The 17,883-nt window shown below is 33.1% G+C and overlaps 1 protein-coding gene, 1 long non-coding RNA gene and 2 pseudogenes across 2 annotated transcripts; 2 read left to right on the forward strand and 2 right to left on the reverse strand.

Annotated features, from left to right (window-relative positions):
* Positions 1–571: 571 nt before the first annotated feature.
* On the reverse strand, positions 572–1,189 carry LOC120153716. The gene is made up of 3 exons (XR_005518817.1): positions 1,148–1,189; positions 1,011–1,069; positions 572–637 (listed from the first exon to the last, which is right to left on the reverse strand). It is a non-coding gene; the product is annotated as an uncharacterized LOC120153716 (long non-coding RNA).
* Positions 1,190–3,690: 2,501 nt separating this feature from the next.
* Positions 3,691–4,465, forward strand: LOC120153970 (annotated as a pseudogene).
* Positions 4,466–7,455: 2,990 nt separating this feature from the next.
* LOC120153829 lies at positions 7,456–8,429 on the forward strand (annotated as a pseudogene).
* A 2,487-nt stretch (positions 8,430–10,916) lies between these two features.
* On the reverse strand, positions 10,917–12,266 carry LOC120153852. The gene is made up of 2 exons (XM_039165723.1): positions 11,625–12,266; positions 10,917–11,521 (listed from the first exon to the last, which is right to left on the reverse strand). Exons 1-2 carry the CDS (start codon positions 11,880–11,882, stop codon positions 11,474–11,476), a joined length of 306 nt encoding a protein of 101 aa, XP_039021654.1. The 5' UTR covers positions 11,883–12,266; the 3' UTR covers positions 10,917–11,473.
* Positions 12,267–17,883: the final 5,617 nt, after the last annotated feature.

Raw genomic sequence — 17,883 nt, forward strand, 5'->3', positions numbered from 1 at the left:
TGTGGGTGCAGCATCTGTATTGAGGAAACTCTGAAGGAACCTCAGGTATTCATAATTGTTTTACATATTATTAATGATATTCAAGGAGCAAGCCAAGTTCCCCTCTGATATAGTCATCAGATTGTGTTTCTTCACCGGCGTAATATTTGTTGATGTTGGTAAGATGAAATTTAAGATGTCATTTCTGGGTGACGGGCCTTTTCTTTTTCGTTCTATAGATGTACATTTATCAGAACTTGTCGCTGATTTATCAGGTTCAGCTGCTAGCCTACTGTAGAGAAGCATTGTAATTTTAAACAGGTAATCCATGAGCAGTTTGTTTAAATCATTTTTAGCTATAAGATTAAACGTGTATTGCATTTAGATATGTTTTTATACAAGTTTCTCTGTATCTGAAAACACAATCAAGTTGAAACCCGGTCTCTCTATTTTTAAAAACTTTATGGAGGCTCTTTCTTAGTTGTTGGCTTTGCCATGACTTCGTGAAAAAGGAATCGCATCTCTAACATCGGTGAGGCCAGTGGTCAGAAGAACCATAAGGTCGAACCCTAGGCTGAATCCAGAGGCTTAAGTTCCATGCCTGCAAAGATCTTGGTACCATTCATATTGATCTCTTGACAAGTCAAATTCCTTGATTCTGAAATCAGAAAACCATAGCAGACAAGGGGAAAATTAATTTTTTTGTTCAAATCAACAAGGATATATTGAGAATTGTTCATTCCACAAGAATACATCCAAATTTAATGGATTCAAAATCATTATTAGAATAACTGGGATAAATTCAAGTTCATATCAGTTGGTTCTTGCAGTTATCTTTAACAGGTGGCATTTAGAAAGCTGGGATTTGAATCCGGAAAAATTCTCTATTGGAAGCACTAATATGTAAACAGGTTAGTTTTGCACTATCAACCATTTCATTTGAATCCATTATATTTCATTGGCAATCATTTGAAGTAGGATCACTACTTATTGGTGCAATGGAATTACTGTTGAATAAGAAAGGTCATTACCTTGTAGTTAGCATGTCAAGGCGCTCTTCACTTTGGCTGCCTGTGATCACTCTTCCAATCTACATACCATTATCCATTTGTAAGCATCTAAAGCAGCCACCTTTGTTCAATATATTTATTTCAAGTTTTAGACTTACCTTGGTACAAACAAGATCAAAAGCCGCCACTGTTTTTCCATCATCAAGTGATCATCAGCCAAGTAGTTGCCATAGAGTTAATGAATGGTAAAAGTCTTATAAGAAAAATCTCATATTCTTTAGGATATTTGCATTTGACAGTTTTTGGTTAGCCACATTATACGTACCTTAGATGTTCAGCTGTTAAAGGGACGCCCCATCGAAGTTTTGTTTCAAAAGCCCTATCTGTTACCTGGTGTTGAAGAATGAAAAATCTGTCAGATTAAGTTGCAAACGTAAGTCTGATATGCTGGTTCGGAAGCTATGTTACTTGGACTTGAGTATTTGGAGGACCGTACTCCAAAACTCATGATTAAGTATAGGCTACGGTCTTCTAACACGGATTCTTCAAGAAAGATGAAGAGTGAGAGTAACATAGATAGGATATATGTTGTCAAGGTCTTCCTCAAAATTTCCACTGCCTCTCTATAGGAAATCTTTTCATAAGAATTTGACATCATATATTCAAGAATGTGAACCAGTCTTGTATTTTCCTTTTGAAACAAACTTCATGTGTTGTGAACTGTGATCCAATATCCATCTGCAGAGAAATTTGAAGCAGTCCTCTGCACATTTCATGGAGTCCTGGAAACTCCAATCAATAGATATTAGATTTTTTAGCAATCTAAAAATATTAAAATCTAAAAATAATTATAAATAAGATATTAGATTTTTTAACAATTTAAGTGTTATCATATTCTCAATTAGCATATATTTAAGTCCATCGTTGTCTATTGGTTAAGGTTTTGCTTGGTCACTAACTGGTCTTGAGTTCAAATGCAATTAAGTTATTTTTTTTTTTTTTCTGCCTAAACCTGAATAAGAAATAAATTTATTAAATTAAATTGAAATTAGTACCTAATTAAAAATTAAGAATTAAAGTTAATCTTGGTGATCAATTGATTAGTTCTAACATCTAGGATTTAATCTATATTTAATACATGACTAGAATAAAAGATTTTAAAGTTAATGCTCAAATTATGACATTATACAAATTAAAAACAGAAACATGATCAAATGCATTAAATAAAAATCCAAAGAAACAAATCATAACAAATAATAACCAAAATGAAAGAAAACAAACAGGGTACCGGTATTTAATTATATGCATGACACATATATTCAAGGACCGAGTCATTTGTTACGCGTGAGAAATTATGGTCTTCTAATTTCTTTTAGAGCTATTTGGGTCTTAATTTAAATATTAGTCAAATTAAGGTCTTGTCTTTCATAAAGTTTACATATAAGTACACAATAGATCCTTCTTCCTTTCGTATGTTGTTGGATAAGATGCTTCTTTTGAACGAGTTAACTCTTTGGCTAGTTAGGCAAGTTTCCTCTCATTATATCCTTCAATCGAAAACAATTATTTTGAATAAAATGATTGCCTATAACATAAAGTTTGTAAAGCTTTTTTTTATACAACTTGACTTGGGGTCCAATTGTAATTTGAACGCGATTTCATAATGATAAACCTCTTAAATGAAGCCCTTCAATGTAATCTCATCGTCTATTTTTAATTTCAGTGAAGTAATCTCACAACTCATCCAAATAAACTTTTAAACCTTGATTCCCGTTATTGGGAAACAAGAAGGCATACAGTTGAGGCAACCAAGATAGGTTTTTGAATTACGAACACAGGTCAATCAACCTACCTCAAGGACTAAAGGAATCGTTGTTGTTCTTAGAAGTCAAGTTCGAGCAGTCGATAGCAACCAATGGCAGAACCACAACTTGATTAAGGTGGATACATGTCCATCATAAAATTCGAATTTTCTTCAATTAGTAAATTTATATCATTTTTTTCATATCAAGTCCGTGACTAAATCCCTACACAACGCAAAAACGAGGTGTGTATAAAGCAAACTCAATCGGCTTTGACCGCAGTTGAACTTGTGAACATAATTTCTTATTTTCCCTCCATGAACAGCCTTTTCACCTAATTCTTATGTCTTTTACACAAAGAGTTGTGTTTGACCCACGAGCTTTGCTTCACCACCAGCCACCACCACATGTTCAAACGTCCAAATATAGATTGGATGGCTTAAAAGAAGGACGATTTAGTATTAATCTACTTAATACAGTTGTTATTGTAATATTGTACACAAATTCTGAACACACACTGTCTTATAATCATCACATATCATTAAAAAAATATTCTATGAAATTTTTTGAGTAATACAAATATTTTTTTTCATTTCTTCATTATTCCATTTCTCCTATAAGGAAAAGAAATTTTATGGTATGTTAATTTATATTTATCCATTAAAGAAATTTTATTAGTTGGATTATACGTTCATCCACGAGGAAAGGAAACTATAAATTGTGGAAAGAATTTTATTAGTTGGATTTTATAAATGGAATGTAACTTTAGCGTATGTTAATTTCTATTTATCCAGTAAAGTAAATCCAATTACACAGGTCCCCCAGCTGTTGATTCATTACCCTATATATATATATATATACACGATTTACCAATCATTAGCACAAAAGACAGCCTAACACAGGATCCCATCCCTTGATCTCCAAGAAACAGAAACATGACTGAAGGTGATCATCGAAGCGTGAGCCTCGATCTTCTCAAGCAGAAGATAGCTGATTTCGCCAAGGAAAGAGACTGGGATCAGTTCCACAGCCCTAGGAATCCTCTTGGCCCTGGTATATATAATATATGTTTGCTTCAAACATAAATTTTCATATTTTAGATATTTATTTTATATTTTTTTTTTTTATAATCTTATTACATTCCTTGACGTGAAATCATTCGTCTATCCCTCACGGCGGTGATTATACATGTATAGGTTGGTGAAGTGGGGGAGCTGTCTGAGATATTTCAGTGGAAAGGTGAGGTCCCGAAAGGGTTGGCCGATTGGAAAGAAGAAGAAAAGTTCACCTGGGTGAGGAGCTTTCTGATGTTCTGCTTTATTCCGTCAGGCTATCTGATATCTGCGGCGTTGATCTGGGGAAAGCTGCTCTTCGTAAAGTTGAACTCAATGCTATCAAGTACCCTGCTTCAAAGCAATACACCGCCACCACCACCATCAACAACAACCGTAGTGATGGCACTGTGGGAGATGTGTGATTGATGATCTGATCATAACACTCTCTTCTTTATCTTTTCATTGTTTGAACGCTTATCATGGTTTAATAAACATGTTTTGATCATGTTTAGTTTGTCGTTTCTTTGGGTTTTTGGGGTGACTTTGATGGGTCCGAGGTAGGTTTTAGATAGTCATATACTTAAATTGCATGGAGATTGTATGTATTACTTCATTCGGATTTATTTTGGGGGAATAAAATGAATTTAATATAACATATATTTTTATGTATCAAATGAATTCTTAATTTAAACAAATTCAATGTCTCACATACTTTTTGTTTGAATTGATAATCAAATTCTTTTATATATTTTAAGTAATCAAGAACATCTACGTTGAGTTAGATTAAATTTATTATATACTTAAACATAACGTGAGATTAATAAATTTCAGCATAAATAAAATATACTTAATCTATCATGATCATAATATATAAGATATACTTTATCAAAATAACTCTAACAAAGTTGTTAATATATCGTCGTCATCGTTATCGTTATCGTTGTTATCACGTGAATTATCACAAATAATAAAAAATATTGCTTTTGTCATAAAATCAAAATGGTATAATACTAAATATTCAAATTTTAGGTTATGTATTGTCTATACTATTAAACTTTCAATTTCTCAAACTATACTTTAGTTTTGACTTTAATTATGCTACTTGAACGTTAAAATCTAAACTGTCTGATGACAAAAACAAAAAATAATATTGTTTTAGTGTTACTATTGATACCTAAAATGACTTCGTCTTAGTACACTTTCGAGATGCATCAATTTTGTTATTAAACTTTTAAATAGTCACTCTTTTACATTGTACTTTTCCGACCACTCTAGTGGTCAATCCTCATCCCTCGTCATTTATCTTTCATGATTATATTAGTTTATCTTTCATGATTATATTAGTGTCAAATATTTGAGTTTCACTCTCTTTTCTCATAGAATTGATTTTCAAGAAATTCATTTAAAATTGACGAAATTAAACAAAAGCCATCATTTAGGGGTATGAAATTTTCTTAGATTTGAGGGGCTTTGAGTGTTTGTTCGGAAATTTAAATAGTGAGAAGCATTATTTCAAGAAGGAAAGTATACCTCAAAATTAGTCTCATTAGACGGCCATCACAGGAGATCATATCATTAGTGCGTCAAACCTTTAAATAAATTTAAAAGATTTAAGTGATTTTCATGAAAAAGTAATCCTAAAAAAAAAATACAAACATTCTGATATCATTCTTAATGTAAAAGAGATTATAATATCACATGTAAATAAATTAAAGAATTCAAGAATTTTATGTTATCAATCAATATTAATATTGTACAACCCATAATTGATAGGATTTTAAAAAAATAGTATAATTTTTCTAACTAATAAATGTATTTTGTTTTTAAATTAGAGGTAACTATTAAAATCGTTGAAGAAAAACCTCACAATAAACCGATTTCTCTTCTTTGACCTTTTTTGTTATGCTTTTAGTTTTTTTTTTAATTGCGGTTTATCTTTTAAGTTGATTTAACATAGTTATTTGTAAATAAAATTAGATTGTTAACATGTTGTAAAATAAAAAAGGATGACAGACGAGTTTAATTTCGTAGGTTTCGTATCGTATCCGTTCTAAGTGGGATAGGGATGAGTAAGTTTAGTAGGTAATGAGCAGATGTAGATGTAAAATTCATACCCGCCGTGGGTAGTGGGTAGGTGATTTTAGATCTTACCCGCCCCGCATCCGCTCAACCACTAACTGCTCACCATATAATTTTTAGATCATTATGAATATATATATAATTTTAGAGACTATTCTCTAACTCTTAAGATTTTATAGGACATAACTTTTAATAATGTTAGGGTATAAACATTTTTAGAATTGAAGACCGTTGTTTCGCCTATCTCAAATTAATGGTATGAACTGGGACGGGTATAAACGAATATGAGATGGGTGGTGGGTATCCAATTGGGTAAAGGGGTAGGGGTGGATTGAGAATGTATCCGCGTGAGCGGGTGTGAATTTAAAAATTTTACCTATCGTGGGTAGGTGGTGGATATGAAAATATTAGGTGGGAAGGGGTATCCGCACCCGCCCCACCCGTTTGTCATCCCTAATAAATCTGTATTATTTTTTTATATGAATCATAAATAATATTTTTTATATAAGCAAATAACTTTATTCACAATAGGAAATATCCCAAATTACAAAAAAGATATATAATTATAATCGTAAATTAAACACATAATTAGAAAAATTTATTATATTCATTGAAACAAAACTAGCAACATAAAATCACATAAAAACCATTTAAGGAAAGATTAAAAATCTAACCAAGAAACTCGAACAAAGATAGATACAAACAAATCTGACTGTATCGGCAAACGAACTACAAAGGGGGATCAAGCTATTAAAAGACTATCGACAAACCGTAAATCAGACTCGAGCGACGTAAAAAGCTATCCACGAACGAAAATCGAGTAACCAAATCTAATCCGATGGTCCAAAGCTGGGAAGATCAATCAAATATCAGATAAGTATCATCTTGATCAGTTGTGACGATGTCAAATCAACCCTTAGAAGAAAAAAAATAAATGAAAAACGACCAAATAACAAAAAAATGTCAAAAAACATAATAAAATATGCCATAAAAGCATATAAAAACGTGTCATGAATGCTTATTGAAAATACAAACAAATAGAAATGTGATATAGAAAAGAAAAAGATAATAAAAAATCACGATCGACAACTAACATTAAAGTTGGTGCGACCCTCGATCAATAAAGACGAAAAAAAGAGACAAGAGGCACCAATAAAAGAAAAATGGTTTTTTTAAATATCTCTATGTCAACTATAATTCCTCTATTTGTTTTTATCATATATAATATTTTTCTAAACTCTATATTTAGACTTAAAAATTAAATATCATACTATATAATTTTAATCTTAATAAATATATTAAAATTTTATATAAATTTTAGTCATAACAAATATTCGTAACGAACTTATTGGCCAATTAAAATCCTTGAAGAAAGTTGAAAAAGAAAAGGGAAATTAACCTAATCTTGTTAATTCTACATCCTTAGCAAAAATGGTTAACGGGCACGGGTCGGAGTCGGCGGAAAAGGCTTTCTAACTCGAGAGTCGATTCGGAATAAATAGATAAGAATTAGCCAATCCTTTGTCCAGTTACAATCCACTTTCCTTCTAAATCCTTCTCTATCCTTCCGTTTGTTTCTCGAGAAAAGGGAAAGGAAAATGTTTCTCAGCCAATCCGTCCTTCTTCGACCTTCAACACTCCTTCCCCCACGAAACTTCAATTCCCCAATCTTCACCTCCAAACCAGCTTGCCTGCCTTTCCTCTCCCCATCAAACCCCCAAACCCCAACACCAAGACCACCCTATTTATACCTCTAGCTTTCGTTTCTCCTTCCACGACAATACCCTGCAAACGCCCCCAAATCCTAACCCGGTACCCACTCAGCGATTCAACTCGAACCCTTAAGACCCTTTTCACCTTGGCCCTCTCCGCCACCATTCTCTTGAGCAAAATGATCCAAAATGTCGCCATCAAAACGATCAACCATAACCCTAACGCACTTTCCTCCATGGGCCCGCTGTTCTTCGCTTCCTTAAAGGACCGCCCTAACGGATACCTCAACACGCCGTTAACGGTGGTGGCGGCGGGTTTAGCTAAGTGGCTTGATATTTACAGTGGGGTTTTGATGGTCCGGGTTTTGCTCAGTTGGTTTCCGAACATTCCTTGGGACCGGCAGCCCCTCTCGGCTATTAGGGATCTTTGTGATCCTTATTTGAATCTGTTTAGGAATATAATTCCCCCCATTTTCGATACCTTGGATGTTAGTCCACTTCTTGCCTTTGCCGTGTTGGGGACTCTGGGGTCAATTCTCAGTAGTAGTAGCCGAATTTATTGATTGCTCAAGCTGCAGGGAAAGTGAATAAGAGAGGTTTATTCAAGTTGCATCGTTAGATTCCTACCTTTTTATTATTAAATGCGTTTGTTCTTAGATTATGTCATGGTATAATTTTGATATTCTGCAGATACATTTACAAATTTTGGTACCCTGTTTTTGTGTTGTTTTGATGAATTCTTATGGAGGAATGCATTATAACTGCTCTTAGGATTGTTAGCATGAGAAAATATATATTTGGTTTTATGGGATTGGGATTTAGAATCATTTGATGGCTTTGCAAATTTGAACATAAAAGTTGCTCGTTTTAAACTAGGTAGCTTACCAATAGTGAACCTATTGAATGATGTCCTTAGTAAAAGGGATTGTTGTTCTCCTTGGAAGATTCTGGTTTGAGAAATTGCCTCTGTAGAGTACAATGAGTGTATGTTGTCAATTGACTAAGAAAAAACTTACCACCGAAGTGGTACTTAATGCTCATCGAATTGCGTATTTGATGTCATTCGTTCTATTTTTAGCTGAGCATCGATTTATTATGGAATAGCTGGCCTAAGCAGGTGGATCTTGTAGTTGTAATTAGGGTTAAGCGTTAGGGTTTATGATCATTGAACAATAACTTGCTTTCGAGAATGTGAATGTTACAACTTATAGGGTTGTTGAAAATGGAACAATTCTGAGACAAAAGATGTTAATTCTTGCAAATGACATGAGGATTTGGATACAATTCCACACCGTTCATGTATACCTGTTACTGTTGAATGTTACATGGTGGTGGTTTGTGACATATTAATAGGTATTAACCTATGCCCATGGACATACACATGATTTTATGTTAGGGATGCGAACTTAGGAAGTTATATTAAAAATTTAGGGGTGTGAAATTAGATCATCAATACAAAATACCTAAATTATATGGGGATTTAAAATTTCCAAGGGGTGTGACCACATCCCAGCACCCCTCGATCCATCCCTGCCTATGCCAATTCTACCCAAGAATCGTGGAGGATGTAAAGCTAGTGGCTAAAATCTTACCAACTGTTGCACATTATTGCTCTGAACGAGTTCAAGTAGATTCACGACTCCTTATTTATGGTGTAATCAGAGGCCATGGCTATGATATGGATTAGTTGTCGAGTCCGTAGGGTAAATTTCCTGTGTCTAGAGGGAGGTGAAGAATCCGAAACGAATAATGTTTTACATCATCGTTAAAGAAGTCTCAAACAAGAACGAACGTATAATTTTATGTGTTGAGGAGAGTAAATTTATAAAATTTTAGGGGATAAAAATATATATATTAATAGAAAATATAAGAAAAAATCTAAAATACAAGAGAATTTAAAATTTTCAGTGGAATAATTATCTCCATCCTCACTTTCGATTCATACCAGAACATTGACCATGAAAATAGCATATATTTTACAACAAAAATGTAACATAAGATACGACCTATAAATAACTTATATTATTATTTTATAAATAACATATAAATTGTAAAATATAAAAAATAATATGCATCGTAAACGATTAATTATCTGAATGTAAAGAAAGGTGCCTAAATATCTTGGTGGCTAAGTGATTAGTGGTGTCAGATTGGATTTATGGTTGTTACATTACGTAGACTTTTCAATGGATTGAATTATATACCGAAGCGGTCGTCTGTTTTTCGGCCGAGATATATATATATTCGATTTTATTTTATTTTATTTTAAAAAAGGCATATGATGTATATACTCGGTATTAACAGTTCGTTAAAACCCTGAAAATTATTTTAATAATTAGATGAATTAAGTAAAATCATATGATGTTTTAGTTGACATTAAATATCGAATGTAATCCCTAATCCTAAACAACCCTTTCCTCCTCCAAAAAAGTCACGTAGTTGTGGTGCTCATAGTGAATTAAATATGAATCTAAATCTAAAATAAAGGCTTGGCATTGTACATAAAACCTAAGCATGTCCCGGTCATCAGAAAATGAAAAAAGGCAAGCTTTTTGGTGTCCATTTCAAAGTGGCTCAGTCAGCAAAGGAAGAATCTACATCTAATATTGACACAAGTGGGGCAGTGGGGGACGAAATTCTACTAACCAAACCAATAAAATGATGCTCCATTGGCCTACTGATAAGGCTCACCGGAGCACAAGAGGCCTAACAGCAAACACCAAATTTTGCATACAGTAAATCAAGACAGATCAGACCAATTTTTCACTATGATTTATAAACAGTGTTGGCCAATTCAAATATTCACAAACCTTGAGTGCTTAAAGAATATGCACATCCAATTTCTTGTCAACATTTCACAAGCTGCTCAAGGCAAAAAAGTGCTAGCTTACAGCATATCTTCGGAAATCTTCATTCTTTTACATTCAGGGAGGAAATGGTTCATTGAGGATGATGAAGTGTATGCAGTGTTAACAGCCAATGACTTAGATACTACATGCTATTTCAAAGTATCTCATGCCTATAAATAAGCATTATGGCAATGGCTTCACCGCCTGGTAGTGCTCAAAAGTTCACCAGTTTTGGCAAACAATTGTTCCCAAAGCTGAAGTAATAAACCATAAACTCGAAGTTTTCATGGAAACGCGAGTGTTAATTTGAAAAATCCTTGGGAGGGATATACTCCCATGATGAACACAGTCACAGACCCTGGTTCAAACTCTGATAATGAAACTCGATCCTATCGAGGTTTAAATCTGACCATAAAAATGGAAGCACAAGTCCCTCAGAGTTCTTTTTTTCCATCCATTTCACTCATAGAACTCATTGGCATACAATGAACAGGAAAATCAATAAAGCAACTGAAACACAATATTCAAGCACACAAAGGTAATGAAATGAACCAAGACGGTTTTATTATTGAACATCGATCGACGTCTTCTTATCCGTCTCATCAGTCCAAACTCCAAAGCTTCTCGACTCCCAACAAAAAGAGACTCAATTTAACAACCACATGAATAACACAATGAACAAACTAACATATGAAAAAAATTTGGTCTGATTTTATCACCGGAAATCGCCATTCCGATCTCAATTTCATCTTTCCATAGGGCAAGCCAACATGACAATCATCTAAATACAGCTTCCCAAATCTTCCATTCTTCCTCAATGGCCGATGACTGCACTATATAGGATTAAGAAAGAAAACACAAGCAGAGCACACATGATGGAAGCGCGCAAATTTACAACCTGTGGGGAACAATGAACATGCCCCGAAACACCATTGACTTGATTGTTGGACTGATTGAGATATTGCACCACTCCCTTTGCCCGCCTTTCTACATTTCGTTCCTCCCAAAAGTTTCTTCACCATGTTCATATCGATTCTACAAGTGGTTGATTAAAAAAAATGAATTACGCTATTCAATTAGCATACTTCAGACTTCAGAGCGTGTTAATCAATTAAGAGTAATGGAAGTAGAATTGAACCTTGGAGATTGCTTCAGAAATCGAATCACCATATTCAGAATCCTGAACCTCCAAGCAATCCCTCGGCGATTCGAACAACGACAACCGGAACTGCTTGAAAACAACACCGACGTCAAAATAAATAAGACCCGAGTTCGGAACGTCGACCCGAATCCCTTTAACCGGGAACCAAAGAAACAACTCTTGAGCAGAGATACCCGACAGCTCCCCGATCTGCCCGTAACTCAGAGTCCCCGACACGTTCCTATCGTAATGCATCTCGCTTTCGAACTTGGTCTTGCAGGGCTGATCCAAATGAACCTCAAACCGACCCGTATCGTCAAAGTCGAAACGGTTATTCCTTTGGGAAGAAGTCCCTTGGGCAGTCCATGGGCTTTTAGGATCCCGTAAATAGTATCCTGCTCGCCATTGACAACCGTGACGAAGAAAATGAAGTGAAGAAACATGGCCGAAAAAATTGAAGGAACCATTTTTGGTGGGAGTGCTTTTTGCGTTAGAGCATGAAGTTTGGGGGAGTTTTTCGAAGAGAAATTTAGGGGCAGGAATCAAGGGAGAATTGGGATAAGAAGAAGAGAAGAGATGTAGAAGGTGACAGTGTTGCCAGCTTGAGTACAGAGAGGATTAGGAGAATGATCAATTATTGGTAAGTGGCTGCTGTAGACCTTGTATTTCATACTACATTATATCATTGCTTCATATAACTGTTAAATTCTTTTGCGAGTCCCTGTACTATATCTAAATGTTAATTTTAGTTCCTCTATTATTAAAAAATAACATTTTAATCTTATACGTTTGAAAAGTTATCATTTTAGTATGGAACACTGAGTTTATGATTAATTTTATTTAAATACTTTTTAGATCTTTCTCTATTTTGAACTCAAGCAAATGAATCCCTCTCAAAACATTTAGTAAATTAGTAATAAACATTGTTTGAATCTTTACATGAAATATTTATAAATTTATGAAACCTAAGTGTAAAATTAATTTATATTTTAACTACAAACCATACCGTCTTTACTTACAGTAATTTTAAAATTACAAGCCATACACAAACATAAATTAGTTTCCATAATCACACAAAAAACATATTTGTCGTATTATATTCTGAATTATAGTTTGTAATATTTCATACTACAAGTCACTCTAAGACAGTACCGCGTAATAATTCATTCTGCTGAGCCAATACAAATTAATAAATAAATAAATTTCCTTCAATGCAAATAAATTTTAGTTTCTAAATTATAAAATGGTGATGTTTCGTGATAAGTATGGCACCATATAAGACGGACATAAGATTTTATGTTAGGGATAAATTTAAATTTAAGAGAACAAATTTAAACCTATAAAATTTCAAACAACAAAAATTGATTTTCAATAATATATATATATATATAATAATATAAAATATATAATAATTTAATCAACCTCTCGATCCATCCTTAACGGCATCTAAACCCGGGTTTTCCGACAACATTTTTATGGTATCCTATCTTGTTCCTTTGTCTTGTTATGATGTTGAAATGAACTCATCCTGTCCGTTAGTGGATTTATATCATTTCATATAGTATACCTAACATATTTAAAAGCTTTTAATTTTTTTAGATTAACATTATATACATTTTTAACCTAGCTTTATTTTAATATTTTTTTACCTTCTTCGTTCTCTTTGATTTTGTTTAGCCGGCAGCGACATTAATCTTATTATTGGTTGTCGACCGCCGATGAGTATTAGTTCTCCTATTTTTTATATTATGTCTTTTATCTTTTTTGCTTGAGTCTTTTTAATTTTGAATAAGGTTTTCTGTCCTTGTAACGATTTTTCTTTACTCTTGTGGCACGCGTTTTCTCTGCTCTTGTTGCACGATCCTCACGATTTTTCGCATATCCCTGTGGTCGTTTTGGTTCTTGTACAAAAATTATCACGGCATTTATATTATGATTAGTTAGTTGGTGGTCACGTATAGTCAGATCCCCTCTTTTGGTAAAATGTTGTTTGCCAATGTAATTAGATTGTGTAGCGAAACAGACTGTCAAATTATTTGGTTCGCTCTCCACTCCTTTATCCTTTTGTTCAAGCGTCTCATTCGGTAGAAACAATGAGTTTTTATGAAGGTTATTGGGTTTTGGTGTTCGTCGCCAAATTATTTCGTTCGCTCTCCACTTCTTTGTATCATTAGTTTTTATTTTTCTTTCTTTTGTATGAGTATTTTGGTAAATATTGTCTCTAATTTTTTCTCTATATTTTGATGTGTTGTAATCTTGATTCTTTCTAATATTAATAAATTCAGATGCGATTGTTAAAAAAATATATTTTCTTGTAAAAAATATTATGTTTTTATCATATTTTATTCTTTTTTTAAAAAAGGGTAAATTACACAGTTGTCACTAATGTTTCGGATGTTTTAATTTTCCCACTGATGGTTCAAAAGTTACAAATCGGTCACTAACGTTCGATTAATTACAAACTAGCCACTCAATGTTAACAGGCGTAACGAAAAACACAATTGGCGCGTTAACTGCTGACATGGATGGGTTGACAGCCACGTTAGAAAAAAGGTAAACTACACAATGGTCACTAATATTTGAGTAATGTTCGTTTCACCACTGAAGTTTCAAAAGTAACAAATTGGTCACTAACGTTATCGATTTGTAACAAAACAATCACTCGTCGTTAATCTCTGTTAATGTGGGTGACGAAAAACTTATGTGGCCCGTTAAGTGCTAACATGTGAACCTTTTTGTCCGCTTTCTTCATCATTTTCTCAGTTTCTTTAACCTCGTGTTTTACTTTTTCTGCTATAAAAATCTTCTCTATAAAATACTCTCTTTAGCTGATCAAACCCTCCATTGGAAAATAGTTTTTGGTTACTTTAAGCCTTGTGATCAAAAGACTTTTTCCTGACATCATTGTAAACAAGTTGAACAAAAATTGTTTTATCCATACCCTCGTGCTAGCGATAGAAAGAACGTAAACTCCATTAGAGTTTAGTTTTGAGCAAAAAATTGTCTTTCTCGCTGTCTCTAACAACATACTCCATAGCTCCCCCCACCATAGAAGTAATGGAAAGAGATAATAAAGATAAATACATTCACCAAGACGTTCAAGTTACCTTCACAAGCTGCTCGACATAAATAGGGTCCCCTCCTGATGATCATAAGTTTAATAAGTAAAAATAGTTGGATTAGAAACCAAATGGGTTGTTTGAGGATTTATAAACAACACAAATTAATTCGAAGAGTTGAAATTTATGATTGGTGCAACCTATAGCGGGATTAACTGCAAATATTATGAAAATAAACCTCCCATGATCCCATCCCAAGCAATAAATGTCAACTCTATTGGTGAAACTTAAAGTCAAAGAAAAATACAAATAAACAGGGGACAATATTATTTGAAAAATAAAAAAAGTAGGGTTTAATTACTAGTCTCATCCATCATGTTGTTCCAAGTATACAAACTTGAGGTCAAATTGTCTGGTCATTTTGTTCAATTTGTGTGGGTAACACGAATCCAGGACTATTGTGTACCATAATAAAGAATAAGAAAATGAAGGTATTCATTGTCGTAAGAATGCAAACAAATTTGAGTAGTTTTGATGGTGAATGATTCATGGTGTCATATTTTAATGAGTAAAATCGTGATTACTATTCATTTCGGAGTCAACTGAGCTTTTGATTACGGTTTATGGTCTTTCATCCATTGATGTTGACTGGTGAAACATGGAGTTTGCGTCCTCTCCATCTTTGGCATGGGGGCATGGGTAAAACAACTCTTGCTCAGCTTGTTTACAATGATATCATTTGTTTTCAATAACTTTATCCCCTTAAAATAACCAAAATTATTTTACAATGAAGGGTTTGATCGACCAAGGAAGGTGATTTTAAAGAGATATTTTATAGTAGAAAAGTATAATATGAGCTTAAGGAAAGAAAGGTGTGATGAAAAAAGAGAAAAAAGGTTGACATGTTAGCACTTAACAGACCATGCAAGTTTCGGTCACCCGTTAATGGCGAGTGACTGTTTAAGGAAGAGGATTTTAAAGAGATATTTATAGTAGAAAAAGTATAATATGAGCTTAAGGAAAGAAAGTGTGATGAAAAAAGAGAAAAAAGGTTGACATGTTAGCACTTAACAGACCATGCAAGTTTCGGTCACCCACGTTATGGCGAGTGACTGTTTTGTTACAAATCGATAACGTTAATGACCAATTTGTTACTTTTGAAACTTCAGTGGGGAAAACAAAAACTTACTCAAACATTATTGACCATTTATGCATTTACCCTTTTTCTAACGTGGCGTAGTCAACCCATCCATGTCAGTAGTTAAGCGCCAACTGTGTTTTTCATCACGCATATTAACAACTGTTAGCGTTGAGTGACCAATTTGTAACCAATCGATAAAGTTAGTGACTGATTTCTAACTTTTGAACATCAGTGGAGAAAACAACACTATCCCAAACATTAGTGACCAACTGTATAGTTACCTTTTAAAAATTATATTTTTAAATTTTTATAATTAATTTTCATAAGAGGAGATTTTACTATTAAATTTGTTAAAAAACAGTTGAGGAATTTATTGGGATCAATCATTCGTGGAAAAAGTAAGCTGACACAATATAATAGAGGTTAAATAATTTATTTTGAATAAGAAGATAACTATTTTTTAAATTTAAATATAAATCGATTTGTAATGAATTTCTAATGAGATCTAGAAATTTAGATTGAATATTGTAAATATTTAAATAGTGGATAATCCTCTTAATTCAGTTTGTTGTATTCTTAAATATCAAGATACAATTCTCTACCCTCACTTAAGATAGGATGCCTCATCCTTCTAAATCAATTTGCTATGGTTATCAATTATTTATTTTAATTAAAATTTCATATTTTATAAATGTTTTTGTAAAATTACCTTCTTGATCTAAATTTTATATCATTCAAAATCATCAATAATTTATTTTAATTCAATCTCACGCATTTCATAATACTTTGAAAAATTATCTCATTGTTAGTTGTGCTCATACTTAATTTTAATTGAATTTGTCGAATTAAATTTTTTTAATTAACCAGTCAGTTAATTTAAGTATAATCAGTTGATTTAGAGTTTGATTATCGGTTAATTCGATTCAAAATCGATTAATTAACCAAAATTGTTAAATATTTAATATATATTTTATATATTACTTAGTTTTAGAAGTGTTTAAACTTCGATTTCAACTGAATTAACCGATCGAATACTTTAAAATAAACAAAAATATTAAACATTTAATATATAATATATATTATTTATAAATTTCGATTAATTTTGTTAACCGATTGAATTAGTTGAACTTTGTTTGATTTGATTAAAAAAAAGGAATTCAATTTATGATTAAAGAAAAAATCAACTAATGAATTTTAAATAATTCGATTCGATCAATGAATTCAACCTACGTATCGAACACCCCTCTCGTTGCACACTCTTCTATACTTGAGCTACTAGGAATAATTAACGATACTAATAGATTCAGAACTATAGAGAAAGTGACAAGAAACTTGCATTACTGTAGGCAAAATGAATCATCCTGATGCTTAGATTCTCGACGGAAGCTAGACAAGAGAACTAGCACAAGAAGGAAGATAAGAAAGCTTTGAGAGAAGAATGTTCTTATGATTTCTCAAAGTAAAGGAGTGAGTACAAATGAGGAGGGGAGACCTCTATTTATAGCTAAAGTTTCCCTCAATGAACGACTAAGATCTAATTACATCGACGGTCGAGATTGAATCCTACCTACCAAAAACAAGTGGGCATTATCTATACAAATTTAAATGTCACCAAAGTCTTTGTGGCTTCTAGAAGGTCCAAACCACACTTGGGCTGCTCTTCATGGGCTAACCTCGGTTGTGGTTGGCAAAATGTTTTATATAATGGTATTGGGAAAAAGAATTCGTGAAATAATGATTCGAAAAAATTATTTTGTGAAATGGGGATGATGCTACAGTAACAGGGTTGGTTGCCATCCCTTCCATGTGATACCAAAGGAAGTCGCCATCCCTTCCATGCGACACCAAAGGGTATTTCTCGGCCAAATGTGTCCGTGTAATATATAACCAACATTTTTAAAGCATTATTGGTACCAATAATATCACCAATTATTCACCAATTAATTTTCGACTTTTGCAGCAATTGTTTAAATTTTTTTCATGCATGCATGCTTCATCGCATTCATGTTGTTGCATTATTGGTTTAGCTGCTGTTGCCATTTTGGTTTACCAAACA

Source organism: Hibiscus syriacus, unplaced genomic scaffold, assembly GCF_006381635.1.
Source record: "Hibiscus syriacus cultivar Baekdansim isolate YM2019G1 unplaced genomic scaffold, ASM638163v2 tig00111105_pilon, whole genome shotgun sequence".
Lineage (NCBI taxonomy): Eukaryota > Viridiplantae > Streptophyta > Magnoliopsida > Malvales > Malvaceae > Hibiscus > Hibiscus syriacus.